At 41.6% G+C, this 18,216-nt stretch overlaps 2 protein-coding genes across 2 annotated transcripts; one reads left to right on the top strand and one right to left on the bottom strand.

Annotated features, from left to right (window-relative positions):
- Positions 1-145: 145 nt before the first annotated feature.
- Positions 146-4,739, bottom strand: ubiad1 (UbiA prenyltransferase domain containing 1). The gene is made up of 3 exons (XM_055048610.1): positions 4,567-4,739; positions 1,983-2,585; positions 146-1,045 (listed from the first exon to the last, which is right to left on the bottom strand). Exons 2-3 carry the CDS (start codon positions 2,557-2,559, stop codon positions 558-560), a joined length of 1,065 nt encoding a protein of 354 aa, XP_054904585.1. The 5' UTR covers positions 2,560-2,585; positions 4,567-4,739; the 3' UTR covers positions 146-557.
- Positions 4,740-5,562: 823 nt separating this feature from the next.
- mmp23ba (matrix metallopeptidase 23ba) lies at positions 5,563-17,611 on the top strand. Its single transcript, XM_055048609.1, is given in 9 exon segments — positions 5,563-5,898; positions 5,901-6,059; positions 10,432-10,568; positions 11,648-11,787; positions 12,221-12,388; positions 12,464-12,628; positions 13,977-14,087; positions 17,072-17,198; positions 17,283-17,611. Coding segments are annotated over 9 exon segments (1,221 nt in total). The 5' UTR covers positions 5,563-5,859; the 3' UTR covers positions 17,458-17,611.
- The last annotated feature ends 605 nt before the right edge of the window (positions 17,612-18,216 follow it).

The raw sequence follows: 18,216 nt of genomic DNA, 5'->3' as shown, positions 1-18,216 counted from the left end.
TGTAAAGCAAAAATGTGTTCAAATATTGTGAAATATTATTTCATATATGTATAAAAAAAAACACTGAACCCATTTTTGCTTTACATTTGTTTTTAATGCAAAGTGTCAGTACTCAACTTAGCATATTTTGACCAAAAAACAGACATTGTAGATCAGCACAAGTGAGTTTTATTACAATGACCTCAAATTATTTGGCTCTTGAGAAATAAAAATGACAAACACAAAATGGACTCTGAATACCATAAAAACAAAACAAAAATAACATAATGTTGAGGAGTATGGTTTATTATATTTGTGCTGATATCATGTACTCTACTACAAATCCGGCAGCTGCAGGTTTGCTTTTCTCTTAACAGATTAAAGATGGTTTAATACTGTCAGAAACCTGCTTTGTTTTGTCACTTTGTAAGCTAAACATTTGAGCTTATAAATTAGAGAATAAATTAAAGCCAGCACAAGCCTTTAGATTTTTTTTTCTTTTTGTTTTTACAAATAAAAAGAGGTACTATAAACTAGTGAATAATAAACAAGAGTTTCAATGCGTCGAATCTAAAGCATCACAGTAGCGGCAAGCTGCCGAGAGGCGCCAGAATGATCCCAAAAACGTAGAAGAGTCCCATCAGGAGGTTGAGCTTGGCAGTTTTTTGGGGGATCTTGGCGTAGCAACGACTCCTGAACTGCTTCTCCAGAGGGAAGGCCATCGGCAGCGTGAGCAGCGGGAGAGCCATGCTGATGGTGTACCGGGTGGCGAGGATGCAAAACAGCACGTACGGGACGAAAAGCAGGAGATTGTAGAGGACGTAAGACAGCGTGGGGCCTATGAGGATGGCCAGCGTGACGATGCCCGCTTGCTTGTCCGAGTCCATGTCTCTTGTGTTGTTGCTGTGGAGGATGGCTTCTGTATTGAGGGCCAGCGGGACGGCGTAGACCAGCGGCAGCACCGACAGGTAGCCCACCTGCACAGCATGGGCGAACATCACCGCCAGGGGGCCGAAGGTGATGAGGATCACTATGTCTCCCAGGGCAACATACTTGAGGCCGATGCCTGGAGAAACAAAAAGACAAAAAAAAAAAAAATGGTTTGGTTTGTAAGCTGGGTATTTAAAGGCAGTTTATGATGAAAGTTCAGTGTCTCAGGTTCGAATAACAATAACAGGCATCACATAATAAAGCCTGGTCATTATAATGTAGTGAAATCATCTTTATATTCCGGAGGAAGCAGATGTACTTTGGTCATAGCTACTGATGAATGCTGTAAAAATTTCCAGAATTTGTTTTCTTTAGTAATAGTGTAAAACTTAACCCACAAGCTTTTTTGTGCATTTCAATTCAATATCTTTAGATGGAAATTATGTTTTATGAAATCATAATGTGAAATGGTTTTTGACTAGGATGTAAAATAATGTATGCACTTTTAATTACAACATTTAGATTTTCCAATTTGCAACAAAAACAGCAAATATGTGATGCAGAAATGAGCAACAGATACAATTCTACTTTATTTTATGAATTTCTGTCTCTTTCCAGCATTAATTTATTGTTAGAATCAATATTTTTGCTGCTTCATTCAGATCTGCACTTTTTTCTTTGCAAAGAAGTATGGTTATGTGCAGAGCAGGCAATTTCTGTGAAGCTCTTTAGCATAAAACTGGCACATTGCATAAATATTAGTGATAAGGTTGAATGTCAAACTGCTACACAGACATTTCTCAAGACCCAAGAGAACCTCCAGCAAGCAATTGTTTCTCAAGAGTCAAGACTCCAGACCCTCTGTACAAAGAGTAGCACAAATGGATGGTTTTTACCAGGTTGAAACTTTTAAGCAGTTATTTTTCTAATTTTAAATCTAAAAGTTATTACTAATCACCCATATATTGTTCACATTTCTACAAAGCTTAGCAATATGCAGTGTCCCCTACAGCTGAAAGAAAAACACAGAATAAGGCAGCAAAAAAGGCAATTCAGGTTGGAAATCTACTCACCTCCAGTGTATAAAAAAGAGCTGGAAAGACCCCCAAAGTAAATAAGGGCGAGGTGCTCCAGCTTGAGCGTCGATAGAAAGTAGAGGAGAGTGGCGCACAGGCACCCCAAGGAATACAGCAGCGCACCGAACATGACGACATCCTGTGGTGCCAGAATTTCATCGACGAGAGTCCTGTCGTCACTCTTCTTGTGGTCGATTCCTTTGGAGAAGTCGTAGTAGGTGTTCACAAGATTCCCGGCGCCGTGGACCACGAGGACGGCCACGGCGCAGACCATCAGGACCACCAGGTCCACAGAGCCGTCCAGCTTGTATGCCAAGGCACTGCCGAGGGCCACGGGTATGAGCGAGGCGCTGAAGCTCCACGGCCTCAGCGCCAGCACGTAGGCCGCGCACTTGTGTCTGACGTCGGAGGCGACGCGGGCCATCCTAGAGACGTGGTTGGCCGTGGCAGAGTGGTGTGGCCTCGAGTTGTTGGCGTCGGTCTGCCACTGCTGGCCATTGTGACCATTCGATCCAGCCAGCACAAATGTCTCTACTCTGTTGTGCCTCTGATCTTTCGCCATCTTCCTCAGCATGAGCAGCGTTAATTAATCTGGTGTTCCTGTGGGGGAAAAAATATGTGAAACAAAGCCGGAAGCTGACATTTGATAGCAACATACTTCCTTGAACATGCTATTTGAGATGAACCAACTATCATAGTTACTTGTTGGCTACTTGTTGTCCTTTTGCATATTTTCATTTGCTACCACACCGAATATAAAAGGTGATCTACTGGGAATTTAACACAGCAAGACTAAAATAGCAATAAATGATGAAGCGGAAGAAAAATGACACATTGTTTACTTTTTCCCCTGCATAAAAATCTTTAAAGGTTTGGTTTACATTTGAATTGAGAATCATATTAGTTTACATTTTTCTGTAATTACTGTTGCAACTTTTGGTTTTTTTTTTGGCAGTTTATAAAACTGAAACATTTAGCAAATACTTAGTAAGACATCTCACCAGATCTGGTGAGATGGATCTGATCAGATGTTTGAATGTCAATTTTCAAATCTTGCCATGGATTATGTCTGGACTTTAACTGGTCCATTCTAACGATGCGCGTTGATCCCCTCAATTGTAGCCCTGTTGTCCAACCATAAGATAAAACTTCTGATCCTGTGGTCCTAAATTAAAATGTACAAATTCGGTCACAATTTTGCAGTTTCTTTGAGTCTATTATGACCAGCTTTTCTGTTTTTCTTGAAAAATAAATGAAAACTCAACATCTTCACACTATGATGCTGCCATCACGTTTTCATCACGAGGAAAGTCCATTCAGAGTAAGGGTGGGACATATGGATTTTGACTTTGATCCCAATATTTTGTGGTGTTTTCATTGTACCTAAGAATTACATCGATAACCTAACTGTACACTTAGTGTTTAACAAAATATTTATGAAGTTACAGCTCCACAAAAACTGTAAACAACAAAGCAATACTTGAACCACCCAGGAATAGTAAGAGTGGTAAAACATCTTGCAAGTTGCAGCAACAAAACTGTAAGGACTAAGAAGACAGTAGTAACAAATACAGGCTGAAACATGTTATTCACAATATTGTCTGCAGATATTATTCAACTGAAAGTTTTTTTTAACTGCCCTGAAGTCTTTGTTTTTAAACTTGCTTTGTCTCTTTAATGTAAAAATAAGGAGAGCATGGTTGCAGTGATGTCCCAGGGTCGTTTTAATAAACGAAAAGGATCCTAAAATGGCATCCTAATTGCAGGACTGACCTCATGAAAATCCTCACAGCAATTTGCATCACAGTTCACAGTCCAGCCCAATAAAATATGATGATTTGATCTTGACATCATCGTTTCAGGGTCGTGGCAATCTTCTTGTACCCGACAGTCGATCTTTATGTTTGGTAACAATTCTTGTTTTCAAATCCACTGAGTTTTTTTTTTTTTTTTTTTTTTTTTACCATGTTGAACATCCAGTGACTAATATAAGAGAGCACTGAGGCCATAACAACACATTTAACAGCCTGCTCCTCCATTCACACCTCAGAGCTTGTAATACCAGCGACTTAGACATTAATAGCAAGAGAAAAAAGCAAATTTACATTATTATACGAACTGGCTGCTTACATTGTCTCAAGCACAATATGTTAAATATTGTCCCATGACAGAGATATTTACCATCACGTGATGTGAGGAGTGCGCTCACGTTAGTGGGATGCTGTCCCTGTTTTGTTTCCGGATCAGAATCCATATAGGCTCATATGGAGCTTTTAAAAGATGTTCAGACACATTTTAAATCTGGACATCAACGAGCCTTAAGCGTAAAGCTCAAACACTTTGCTAAAAGCATGTAGACCATGCCTGACACAGTTAGATCAGTGCTTTTCACAGTGATGTCGTTCTGTAGGCTCATTCTGATCGGGTCTCCTGTCGACCATGCGGGATTCTGTTCCAAACTAAATTATGGTGAAGCCAGCTCGGGCAGTCAAACGAACTGACCCTAACTGTTGAGATTATAGGATTAGAGCTAATAAGCTAGCCGCCTAGCCTTAAGAGTGGTAACGGCAGGAGCTCTTACCTGCTACGTCTTTATTATCCGACCAGAACCCGGTTTCTCTCCGCTTGAAATCATATTTATAAGCTCAACGAGCCCGGCGCTGCAAAAAGCAACGACAAAGTCTACGTGTCAACTCCGAGGGTAAAGTCACTGGCTGGCTACGGAACGCTTTTTCTCCCACACGAGCGCGACGACGCCTGAGGCACGGAAGAAACTATGTCTCGCACAATGGTTCCGCCCTGAAAGTATATTCATAAAATAAGACGCGGTCGTAAATTAAAATGTACAAATTCGGTCACAATTAGTCATAAATAAATACATTTTCATTAACACCATGGAGCTCAGCAGGTGGTAGGTGGCAAACAAAGTCAGTAATTGGTTTCACGAATTTCTTAAGTTGTGCGCGTGGATTTGGGATTTGTTTTGTCAGCTAAACGCACGTGTTCCCTTTATTTTTTATGCATTTTATTTTATGCATGTTCTCGTTTCAGATCTCCTGATGTGAAAAAAAACCCCCATACCTGTACGCCTGAAGGCCTCAGACTCGAAAAAGCGCAATGCATATGCAGGTAATTTATCTTTTACATGTGATGCTCTTGTGAAAAAACATTAAATATGATGCTCACATGAAATCAAAAATAGACATAATATTGCCCACATGTAACCTATAGCGAAGGTCCATTAGAAAACCACAAACTGCAAACTGTGGCACGTGAAGGGCATTTACTTCAGGTGCAGCTGGTGCAGCCCCCACCAGTGATGTGAATGATATTAATAGCAGTGGCTTGCTATTAATGGGAGGAATAAGAGCAGCTAAACATCCAGGCAGGTGAAGAAAAAAAAGAGGGCTTCAGCCCCCCATGTGCTTTTAAACTAACGCCCCTGTCCGTTCTCATGTGCCCAGATGCTTGTGCATGAGAGTTTTTTTTCCCCTCAGGAGCATTACATAAACACTAAAGAAAGAGAGAGAGAGAGAAACAGAGCAACCCATCTGATAGTGCTTTAACTGAGGTTTTGTGGTTGGAAGCAGTGGTGCGACGGACAGGGCGTTTGGTTTTCATTAGGTCGTCTCGACACTGACCCCCTGCCCGTACTGCAGCAACGTGAATCCAGCCCGCTGGCAAGGCGGGCGGGCAGGCAGACAGGCAGGCAGGCAGGCGTGCTGCTGAGCGGAAGAGAGACGAGCAGAGCTGATGCGCAGTCTGCACTTTTCATTACGCGGTCCGCGGGCTGGACTGCGCTTCCGCACAGAGTGACAGAAAGCTGCACGCAAAGTTGCGCGAAATGGGCACGAAGTAGCGCAGGCGGGCATCGATGGTTGGAGCTTTCTTCGCAGACAGACGCAAAAAACTTCCCCAAAGTGTGACAGTGCTGCAGCCATGGCGAGCTGCGGGACTCCTGGAGGTTTACGCAGCGGTGACTGGTGTTCCGCTCCTCTGCTGACCGCCGCGCTGCTCAGCCTCCTGTTCGCAGGGATGCATCTAACCACCGCGTTTCCCTCCTGGAGGTTAGAGGTATGCTGTGACCCGGAGGACTCGGGGGTAGAGCTGCGCATTGAACTAATTAAGGCGCTGATTAGCTCTTGATAAAAATTTTTACGACATATTTTGTCTATATAACTGTCCCAGATGATACATTTCTCCCCCAAATAATCGTGATTTTTCAGAAAGTTTCAACTAAATGTTAACTTTTTAAAGACAGCACTTGTGCTGCAAAAGATTCTGAGTGCTGTGAAAAGATTGGATTTGAACATTTGACAAGCCTCTTTATGTGGAATGTCTTGAGATGTCTAAGGAGCTGGATAATTTCCTGATGTCTTTATTATTATTATTATTATTATTATTATTATTTATTTATTTATTTATTTACGATTCATCATAAAGGACTTTAATTGGTATTAACTGTTCAGCCTAATCACTAACAAAAGATGGACTCATTTAAAGTAATGGACATGAGCTCCAGTTCAAGTTCAGCTCAGTTGACGTTAGATGAATACCAGAATTGGTTTCGGCAACAAAGTGGATCCTTGTAAGGTAATGTTTTCAGTGAATAGGAAAAATGTGTTCCCCTCCACATGACTTCACTTCTCTCCAGCCACCCACAGTGATGGAGAGCCTGAGGGACAGCTTTGTGTCATTTCCTCTGCCACACTTTCTTATTAGCTGCCATTCAAGAAAACTGCTGCGTTAACTTTTATTAGATAAACTGACAGAATAAATCCGGCATGAGAAAAAGATTTGGTTCACTGTGTATTGTAAAAGTATTTGGACCACCTGAAGTTCTTCTGTTTTTTGGGGGGTTTTTTGTTTTTGTTTTTTACCGCATCTCTGTCTTACTTTTAAGTTTAATTATTGGGGATGTTCTGATATAGACTAACACAGAGAAGTGCATAAAATGAAAGATGATTCATAGATTTCTTTTTCTTTATTTATTTTAGCAAATAATATGAACAGTGTGGTGTTCTTATGTATTAAGCTACATATTTCGTCAAATATTCTTTGCAAAATAGCACAAACTCACTTAGATTGAGTGTCCGTGAACATTAATATGCAAGTCTTGCCAGATATTCTTAACGGGATTTAGGCGTGGGCTTTGACTGGACCATAAATTTGCTTTGATCTAAAAAAAAATTCACAGCAGACGTCGTATTTTTAGAGTCGGTGTCTCCTAAACTTTTAGCAGCTTTCCTGGCCTTCTTGAAGAACAAAAAAAAGAATAAATCTTTCACAAAGGATGATGCAGCCACCATATTTCTCAGTGGGGATGGCGTGTTCAGGATAATATGAAGTGCTAGTGCTCCACCTCAGACAGTATGTTGTATTGGTCTTATCTGACCAGAGCATCTTCCTACATTTCTTTCACTGAGGCAAACTGAAAGCAGGACTTCTTCTTACTTTCTTTCAACTGCGACTTTTCTACTTGCCACCTTTCCCTACAGGCTAGATCCGTTTTGCTCTTGGTGGGGTTGAAGTTGGCCGCTCCAAATGTTATTTTGCGATACTTTGGAAAAGAGAGCTTAAAAAACGGAATTCAATTGGAGCCCAAAAAAATACTTTATTTGATCTCAACGGAAAATTTGTTGTTGTGAGATGACACACTTGTCAGATTTATTTGTTCTAAAACATTTTGGAAAACCACGTAAATTTACCCTTGACTTTGTACTTATGTTTTGATTTGTGTTAGTCTATCCCAGAAAACCCCAGTGGTAAATGTTTATTATGTGGTTGCAGCATGACAAAATGTGAAGGAAAAAAAAAACAAAATTTCAAGGAACTCATATGTACATCATTCAACAAACAGACAATGTTTTTAATTATATTCAAAATGCAGCATTTGCTGAAAAAAAAAAGGATTTGTGTGTGTGTGTGTGTGTGTGTGTGTGTGTGTGTGTGTGTGTGTGTGTGTGTGTGTGTGTGTGTGTGTGTGTGTGTGTGTGTGTGTGTGTGTTGGAGATGAAGAATGAAAATCATAATCCCTTGTTTAGTAGTTTGAGCCTAAACTATTCCAGACTCCCTCCGGAGTCCTCAGAGACGTCTCCCCGCATGTTTTGGTCTGCGAGTTCACTCACGGCTTCAAGGTTTAGTCTAGAGAGAGCCTCCTTCGGTCCTCGCAGTTCCCCCAATTCATCTTCATTTGAGCCAAAGCGTGAGTGTCAATGTGCAGTGACACGGCACATGGAGAGAGGGAGAGCGCTGCGCTGGCCTGAAAACATCAGACACCTCATAAGTCACCGAGTGCATGACTGTGGTGTGTCAGCGGAGGTCAGTAGAGCATATTGGGGATGTAACTTGGAAGGAAAGGAGCATTCTTTGAAAGTCGAGTGAGAGACATTATCAAGCTTCCCAACAGAATGCGCCTGCCTCTGTTTCACCAGTATTTTGAAAAGGAAGTAATATATTACTCATGACAGGGCGGATCCGGAACAGGATCCAGAGGATAAGGTGTGGAATGCAAAATAAAGGGTGCTGTAGTTTGCATTTGGCATCGAGTCATACCATTTAACCCCAGACAGGTACTGCTACAGAACAAGCGGCGACAGGCGAAGTTTTTGACATACTCCACGATGATGTAATGACACACATGAAGAAAATGTAGTATTTTTCATAAAATGTACTGTAGTTCTGTAGTGAGACAAGCCAGCTCTTCGACTGAGTCTGCAGCCTGATGTTCTTAGAATGCTGCAGGTCAAACATTGTATAAGTTTTAATAACACTACCTTAGTAAAATTAGCACAGCATTTATACGAAAATATCAAACTAAAATGTTAACCACAATCCAATTGCATTTACGTGAAACAGAAAAGCAGCAATCCTTTCAAGTGCTGCTAAAATAATATACTTCACAATGTAATCTTAATAAAAGTGATATGTGGGGCTCCTTGTGTTTTTCACAGCATATGATTTTTCTAAATAGCGGAATTTGTGTTTCTATAAGAAAGGGAATCGAACGGTGCAGTCGCCCTCTGTCAGCCAGCTCACCACCAGGTAATGGACCGGGCATTTAGAATAAACGTTTAAAACTCGCCCAGACAGTCTGACCAACATCTGCTCACATCTAAAGCTAAATGGAGCAAATCATATTGCTGTCAAATTAAGCCAATATATGCAAGATTTAGGTCAAGTTTACTTGTGTGGCACTTTTGAGCAACAAGATGGTTCCAAGAACTTTACATCATAAAGGCGTCACAGTTACCAATTATCAAACAAGCGATAAACATTACATTTTGTCAGAAGTTGTGTAGTTTTCTGGAAGTTTGTTACAGATTAGTGGAGCATAAAGCTGAATGCTGCTGCTCCGAGTTCGGTTGTGGGGATGGAGAGCAGACCAGATCCAGAAAACCTGAGTGGTCTGGAAGGTTGATAGAACAATAATTTATTTAGGAAAGCTCATGCTGAGAGCAGCATGTCCCTCACATTTGACACAATGCAGTCGTAAATGGGAGTTTTACTGGCAGCTGCCAACGTCAGATTCATCCATTCAGTTCCCAAATGAGGAATGATTCATTGCTCCAAAGCTCATCTCCACCGCTTCAGAGTCCAGTCCAGTAGTGGCTCAAACCATTGCTCCCAACACGCTGCATTGTGACTGGTGATGTAAGGTTTGGATGCAGCTGCTCTGCCATGGAAACCCATTGCATGAAGCTTTTTAGTCACAGTTCTAATCCAAAGGCCAAATAAAGTTTGAAAGTCTGTCTGCTGAGTCTGGGCACTACGCGCCTCAGCATCTGCTGATCCCACTCTGTGATTTTAAGTGCTCTACCACTTCAAGACTCACTTGCTGCTGTTCCCAGTAACTTCCACTTTGTTATATTACCACTAACAATTGACTGTGGAATATTTAGTTTGGAGGAAATTTCACAAGTGGATTTATTGCACAGATGGCATCCTATCAAGTTACTGGACTGAAATTTACTGAGCTCAAGAGCAACCCATTCTTTCACTGACGCTTGTTGAAGCAGTCTGCATTTTGTTGTGATTGGAATACCCAAATTCAATAATATGGAGGCATGGCTCAATATTTTTGACAACTTCAATCTAGGAGACCATTGAAACCAATAAAGTTTTTGATCAAGCATCTTCCCCATTTTGCTGTTAGATCCACTGTGCAGGGAATAAGGGAGCTGGAGTTTCTCTCCAGCAGTAAATGAATGAGAAGGGTGGGAGACCCTGGTTATACCAGCTGTTGATCAAATAGCAACGGGCCACACAGAGACAGCTGCACTGGAACCCACCTCACCTTTAACAGGAATCCACTTCAAAATGTCTGAACTAGATCTTTAATACGGCGTGAAGCCGAAGGTGCTCACTTTGACCTCAAACTCCGCAAACTCTGTCCTCACTTCGCAATCTGTAATGTGAAACATTAAAGGTTTTTGCTTTGTCCAAGGAAGAAGCTCACACCACCATGTTGGTCATCGGGATCCGCAAAGAGGCCCGCTCACAAGTCCTCCACCTGTCCAGGAACAAGCGCTACACCCTGACCCCAGAGCAGCTCAAATGGGACAAATTCAAGCTAACTTATAAGTATTTACTCACACACTTTTCCCTTACTAGCACCATTAAGTAGACACGAGCACAGCAGGACTTTGAGAGCGGTGACATTAACACCAAGACCAAAGTGGAGGAAGAAAAAACTTATGGGACACAATTTGCATGATCATTGCTCTGTTCATAACAATGCAGCTGTTCATACAAACATTGAGAGGAAACACATCTGTTGTATCTGAGGATCTGGTACTTCCTCAGACAGATGCAATGCCACAACATTTAAGGGAACCCACACTTGTATGTCAGCAGACCCTCAGCTACATGGCGCTACTTGTTCAATGAATCTGGCAAGCTAGTCACAAGATAAAAAAAAACAGTTCTGAGATTCCTGAGATCATCAGGTTTGTGGCTGACATAAGAAAAAGTAGAAATGCAGTTGTGATTTAGATAAGACCAAGACTAGATAATGTGGTCTCCTTACTGGTCTTGAGTGTTGCTAATAACACTACCTTAGTAAAATTAGCACAATTTGCAAAACAGCTTATTGCAGTTTGCAGAAAGTGATGAATAAATACAAATTTACTCGAAGCAATGCGCATATCACAGTCACGTTGGTTTCAGCGGGACAATAGAAATACTTTCGTTTTAGTCAAAGTCTGCCTTTGCAAATATTCAAAACATTTCTAAAGGTACTTAAATCGGACATCTGTTGATGTGGTTAAAAGAAATTGTTTATTCCGAATGGAATCAACAATTTCAGCCCATAAACTCTTCAGTGAGACTGAATTAGAAAAGCCAACACTGAATTTCACCAACTGCGGTGATCTAAAAATCCCTACAAAAAGACTACAGACAATCTGATCAACACGTAACCCTCATTAAAAGTTCCTGCACAGATCAAACCCTGGCTGAGATACTCAAGAAGATGAAGTAATGGAGCTGTACTCAGCAACACTTGTGGGAATTTGTGTGCTACTGAACAGTAGCTGCTGTGTTTTTCTTTTCTTTTATATATATATATATATATAGATTTTTTTTATTTTTTTGCTGACTCCTCAGCTGCAGAGAGAAATACTTACAGAGATCAGTACTAACGGCACGCTGCTTCCCAACAGGTTGCTGTCTTTTCCTACAAACCTGATAAATGCCAGCGACACGCGTCGAGGCATTGCCAGGGCTTTTGGCCTGTGGAGTGACGTTTCCCCGTTCTCGTTCAGAGAGGTGCCAGCTGACGAGGAGGCAGACATTAAGATTGGTGGGTGCTTGCTCTGCCTGCATGCTGCTGTCTCCAACAGATGTTGCTTGGCGCCCCGGTCCAGAGTTCTGCTTTGCTGTTGCTTTTCCTTAAATTGCCGTGTGCCGAGCCTGGGGCACAAAGCTTATATTCAGCACGATTCATAATTCTGCAAGGAGAAAAAAAACTGTAAATGCTTGACAACTTCCATAGCAAAGCGATGTGAATTATGCTTTATTCGTACTTCTGGGACGAAAGTCAAGAGCCGAGCATAAATTCTCAGTGACAAGGAGAGGCATGGTTGTCATGCTGCAGGATGAGGCTTTAGCAAAGAGCTCTCTGTCTTTGGTAATTCATCACTTCCCATCTGCAGTCTGCACAGAGCACACAAACAATGGGGTGAGGGCTTCCCTCCTTGACTGAGAGGTCTGCATTCTTCTCTCTGTCCTGGCAGGATTCTACCCGGTCAACCACACGGACTGCTGGCAGTCCTACCTGCACCACTGCTTTGACGGCATCACGGGTGAACTGGCACACGCCTTCTTCCCTCCAACGGGCGAGATCCACTTTGATGACCACGAATACTGGATTCTAGGAGACATGCGCTTCAGCTGGAAGAAAGGCAGGAAGATTTATTTTTTGTACCCACAGACAATCAGTTAAGAGAACGGCGATAGCAGTTGTGTTTGTGTTGCAGGGGTTTGGCTGACAGACATCGTCCACGTGGCAACGCATGAAATCGGCCACGTCCTCGGACTCATGCACTCCATGGATCCGAAGGCTATAATGCACCTGAATGCTACGCTGACAGGACGCAAGCAGATCACGCAGGATGAGGTCTGGGGTTTGCACCGTCTCTATGGTACGTTTGAGACATCCCTGTTGGAGCTGCGGGTGTGCAAGTGCTGTCATTTACTCAACTGCAAAAATTCAAAAAGGAGATAAAATATAAAGATATAATATATATATATATTTATATATATGTATATAATTATATATAGTTTATACTTTGTGAGTTTGCAGCATTTTTTAAGAATGTGATCCTTTTAAATTGATGGTATTTAAATTTGAATAATAAAAAATGTAAGCATTCACCTTATGCTCTGTTACAAAAGACCGAATTGTTTGAAAAAGCTTAGACAGTCATGGCAAGAAAACCAAAAGAATCAACAGTTATTAAATCATATTTACATATTTGTAAAGCAGCGGCGTGTAGGCTAGTTAAAAGAGCAGACAGCCAGACTTATTCATATGAACGTTTTGCGAGTGTCAATCTGTACGAAGCAAAATGACAAACAAGCAAAACGTTGTGCAGAATAAACACTTATTTGTAAATGAAATTGTTTTTTTATCAGTGGAAGGAATCATTCCTCTCTTTCTGTTTTAGATCAAATAAGTTATTGTTAATGATTTTTTTCTTTAAAATGTATTTACGTAAGATGCACCTGCCCTGCAATAGACCTACACTGGTGCATTGGTAAATCATCTAAGACGTTCTTAAGTAACTGGAGCCTTAGCAGTGTGTCTAGTTTTCCAACAACATAAAAATCTCAGACATTAGAAGCACTAAGTTATTACCAAGTAGTGCCTGGTAATAACTTACTTGGAAGAAATATTTGATTTCCTCACCATTGCCGTCTTTTGCCTGGTTTTACACACAGTACGTCTTACAGAACTGATTAATCATCTCTGCTGTTTTAAACACCAAAAAGAGATCTGTCTGAGATCTGTCCTTCAAAATCCCAGCTCATCTGACACGAGAGACTGAACCCTCTTATTAGTCCAAAAATCCGCTGGGGTTGCAGGCCAAGGAAGGGAGGAATTTGAATAAAACCATCAATTTCATCTGTGAATGACAAAAAAAAAATGCTGAGACATTTTGTACTCTGATCCTGGAATTGGAGGAATTACAGAAAGACAAACAGGTTAGAAACTGGTTAAGTAACAGACAGTGACACATTTTTGGATCAGAACCAAAGGGAAAACAGACCACCGAGTTGGTCTTTGACGCTGACAGCCAACGTGGCATTAATGCACATTGTATAAACTCATGAGTCATCATTAGTGTGCATGACAGTGACTCATTTCTGTTGGCACAAAAAAAAAAATTGATCGGGGATCCAGCTTTTCTTTTTGCTGCTGACTGAGAACTGCTGTCTGGTTCTGCTCCTCCTAAATCCACCCTCTAACCTCCCCGCTCTTTCTTCCAGGGTGTTTGGATCGCTTATTTATCTGTCCTTCCTGGGCTCGGAAAGGCTATTGCGACAGCAAGCGCAGGCTCATGCAGAGGCACTGCCCTTCCAGCTGTGATTTCTGTTACGGTAAGGCAGCCGAGAGCAGCAGCAGCAGCAAAAAAAAGAAAAAAAAAAAGAGAGAGAGAGAGAGAGAGAAAGCTTTCACAGCGTAAAGAGCTGCTGTGAACCGTTTGCCAATGAAACAGCTGGAGCCAACAGGTCCAACCTCATAGAGCTGTGATGGAGTTTTTCTAAGTGTGTGATTTAAGAGGGAATTAAAGCGTATTTCTACTGAAGGAAAAGCCTTTCATCGAGTTGGTACCTGTTGGCTGCCACCCAAAGGGACCTGCTTCGCGTGCAGTCCACCACATCAGCAGTCTGGGCGCCTCTTTAGGGATGCTCCTCTTGCACAACAGGAAACGGCCCCTCTAAACTATCACAACCCTCGCATTTCTTGGCTTCGCAGTGGGTTTTGTCGGCAACGGGGGGACAGTTCGGAGACAAGCGCGAGGATACGATTTCTGGCCTGCAGGAGTCTGTTCCTCATTGTTGATTTCAGAGACGCTGTACGGCTGTGGAAAATTCCAGAGCGACTCCAAACCGCTGGAATTTCAGACTGTGGCTTGAGGGTTAGAGACGCACAGGGTCAATTGGGATTTTTGCGGCATTAACGAGAAAATGAGGGGCTCTTAACCCTCCTGTTGTCCTCGGCTTATGTCGACCGAGGACAAGCCCTTAAAAAATATGTTTTTCAATTGCAGCTGCATACAGAAACTTTAATCTAACAGTCCTGCATCAGAACTATGGTGTGCACAACTCAGGGGGAAGTTTAGGCTCAAGCAATCCAAATGTGAACTTTACAAAAGAAATAAAGATAACCAAACCCAGGCCTCAGGTCAGACTGACCGGAAGACTAAGGAAATTACAGCTGGACAGGCAAACAGTATGGAATGGCATCACTGATCTCCGTAAAACTGATATCTTTTCAAATTCCCCCCCCTCCTGTTGCCCTCGGGTTGACATGACCCGAGGACAAGCCCTTATAAAACATTTTTTTAATTGCAACTGCATACAGAAACTTGAAATCTAACAGTCCTGAATCAGACCTACAGTGTTCACAACTCAGATGGAATTTCTGCTGGAGCAATTCAAATGTGAACTTGACGAAAAAAATAAGAATAACCTCCTCTTGTCTTCGGGTCAAAATGACCCGAAGACAAGAGGAGGGTTAAGCAGCCTAAGAACTGATCACAGACTGCTCTGTGGTGTTTGTCAGAAGCCAGATGGGAGATGTTAAAATGACAGAATCCCTGACAGGTCAGCATCACTCTCTCAGATGAGGGCTGGATCATGACATTTATGATGATCGGGTTTTAGTGGAGGTGCTTATCGAGGAACAATGTTGTATTTTTATATTGCTAATGGAACTGAGATGAAACAATTTTTTTCACAATATGTCTTAATAGCATTGGGATTTCGTGTGACAGACCAACACAAAGGGCCCACAGATTTGTGAAGCTGAAGATTCCCATCTTCTATTTTGGACTAGTTTAGATTTGCTGAAACAAAATCTACTGCAAACAATGAATTGACTTGCGGCTAATTGTCGAATGGTTTATTAGGTTAAAGTTAGTTCCAGTCGATTAACTAATAACGTCCACTTAGACCAGAACGGGAAAGAGAAATGGTCCAAGCAGAAGCCAGTGCGGGATGAAAAATGCTCTTTTTGCGGTTCTGCTGTGAAATGCAAACACTCGGCAAACTCCTTATGTCACGGCTCGACGGTGCCGATTCAGCCGAGCTGCTGGGTGGAGCGCCGTCGATTTCTCATTCGAAAATTAGCGATGTGCTGCGACAGGAAAAAACTTAACATTGAAAGAAAAAACATGGCGGCAAAAAACACAGGCTGATTTTGGGGTTCTGTCACAAGTTGAAGGATTTCATGGAGGGAAGTTTTAGCATTCCTTCAAGAGTAACTATAGATCCTACTGTATGAACATCTCTGTTCATGGAGAATTAAATGTTTCGCATATTTATTTACTTATGTTTTATTTCTGTTCAGCAATCGAATAGATTCTTGTTTTGTTATATTTTACTAATGTCTACATTTAATAATAAGAGAAAACTACAATTTCCTGTTCATTTACTAAGTATTTAATTCGACTGACACATAAATAATGCTTTTGTTTTGTTTGTTTTTTTAAATTAATTTTGCATATTGTGAAACGTTCGGCCCTTCATGCTTTTGAAAGACGGTTGGCCCTCTGGATTCCAGAGAAATCTCAGGTTTTTAAGAAAATGACCACTTGTCAATTAAACCTAAGTTGATCAACCCTACAATAATTCATTGACCAGTGACTTACACCTAATTACTACACAGAGTCTATTTATGTGCCATTTAGTGGTAGCAGAAATGCAGCTGTTCAGCTCTTTAAGCAAGCATCATAAAGACTGGAGACAGCCCACAGATAAAACAGATTAGGTGGTAAAACGATATCCAAAAGTTTGGATATCTCACCAAGCACTGCTCAGTCCATTAGCCGGGAATGGAAAGAGAATGGCACAACAGTAGATGTGCCAACAGCTGTTCATATAAACTGAAAGTCTGGAGCTCGAAGAGGATTAATCAGAGAGGCAGCCAAGATGTGATGAAGAAGCAGAGGTCCACAGCTAGAGCTAGGCCAGCTTTAGCAGGTCGAGTATTTGTTGAGCAGTCCACAAATCTGGTCGTTTTGAAAAGGAGCAAGAAGAAATTTATCGTATTAAAAGTGGGATTGAAAGATGGTTGGTGGCTGCTGAAGACTTGAAACTTCAGGTTGGAGGTTTTCCGTCTCGTGTGGCCATGACATGTAATCTACAATGGTTGTGGTTCACATCAAACAATAATTTTGTGAGAATCAAGAATTTGTGGTGAGATATGAAAATGAAGTCAACAAATCGGCTTGCAGAGAGGAACGACCATTATTGGCCGTTCCTCTTAAAGAATCTTAAAAGAATCAAAAGAATCGTTCAAAAGGTTTGATTAGATATCCACATCACATTTCCCTCTAATGTGTTCATTCCCGTTACAGAATTTCCTTTCCCCACTCCTGCCCCCACACCCACTCCACCCAGGACCAAACACAAGCTGGTCACTGAGGGAAAGAAGCTAACTTTTCGCTGTGGGAAGAAAATCGCGTCAAAGAGAGGCAATATATAGTAAGTTCACGGGACGCGTCATCACTCGCCCTGCGGCTGCAGTGACGACTCGGTACTCGAACAGCGTCTGCCTTCTTGTTTCAGCTGGTACAAAGACGGGGAGCTGCTGGAGCACTCTCACCCAAACTACATCTCCCTGAAAGACGACCACATCACCATCGTGGCCAACGCCATCAACGAAGGCACGTACACTTGCATCGTAAAGAAAAGGGACAAAGTTCTCACAAACTACTCATGGCGGGTACGCGTGCGCTTCTGATGGCCTCGAAAGCCGCAGAGGACTCTAGGGCACATCTTTCAAATTTGAAATAGAAAAAGAATCTTGTATCAGCCATAAAACCTATCTGCCTTTCATTGACATTTTGTAAATCAATTTTTGTACATGCAAACAATAAATGGTTTATACTACCCAACAGTGAAAAGCTTTTTTTTCTTTTGTTTGAAGCAACTTTTCATTTTATTGAAATGGAATCATGGAATCTGAGAAATACCAGATTTTAAATCCAAATTCTGCCAGAAAACCCAAGAGATCAGAATTGGGTCTTTCCGGAACTGCACACAGGGTAAAAGGCTTATGGAGGTTTTTAACATCACATCTTCTGGATGCTTCTGGATATTTGGAGACTTGATTTGCCTCTCAAGATCAGTAATTTTCTTCTCCTTGCACGATTTGTCCACTTCGGCGTCCTTAAGCGCTCCCTTTAACCTAACAGCAAGTTGTGAGAATTGATTTTAAGTGTGATTTTTGTTGGGAGTTTTTTTCCACCTTCTGATCAAATTTTTTTGCTTCTCCAAAGTTCCAGCAGAGCCCAGCATTAAAAGACAAAACCTGTTACTGTGAAAGATAATTCAACACAATCAGAGGGAAAAGAGCTGATTTGTTTAAAAAGAAAAATACAATAAAATATTAATCCTTATTTAAAATAAATAAACCTCCCCCACTCCAATCAAAAGTAAATCAACACACGGTTGATGAGGTTTCCTTTTCAGCGCCCCCAAAAAGTCACAGAAGCCGTTT

This window comes from Poeciliopsis prolifica, unplaced genomic scaffold (genome assembly GCF_027474105.1).
Source record: "Poeciliopsis prolifica strain line A6 unplaced genomic scaffold, Auburn_PproV2 SCAFFOLD027, whole genome shotgun sequence".
In the NCBI taxonomy this organism is placed as follows: Eukaryota; Metazoa; Chordata; class Actinopteri; order Cyprinodontiformes; family Poeciliidae; genus Poeciliopsis; species Poeciliopsis prolifica.
Note: the sequence above shows the minus strand (reverse complement) of the source record. Positions and strands in the feature narration are given on the sequence as shown.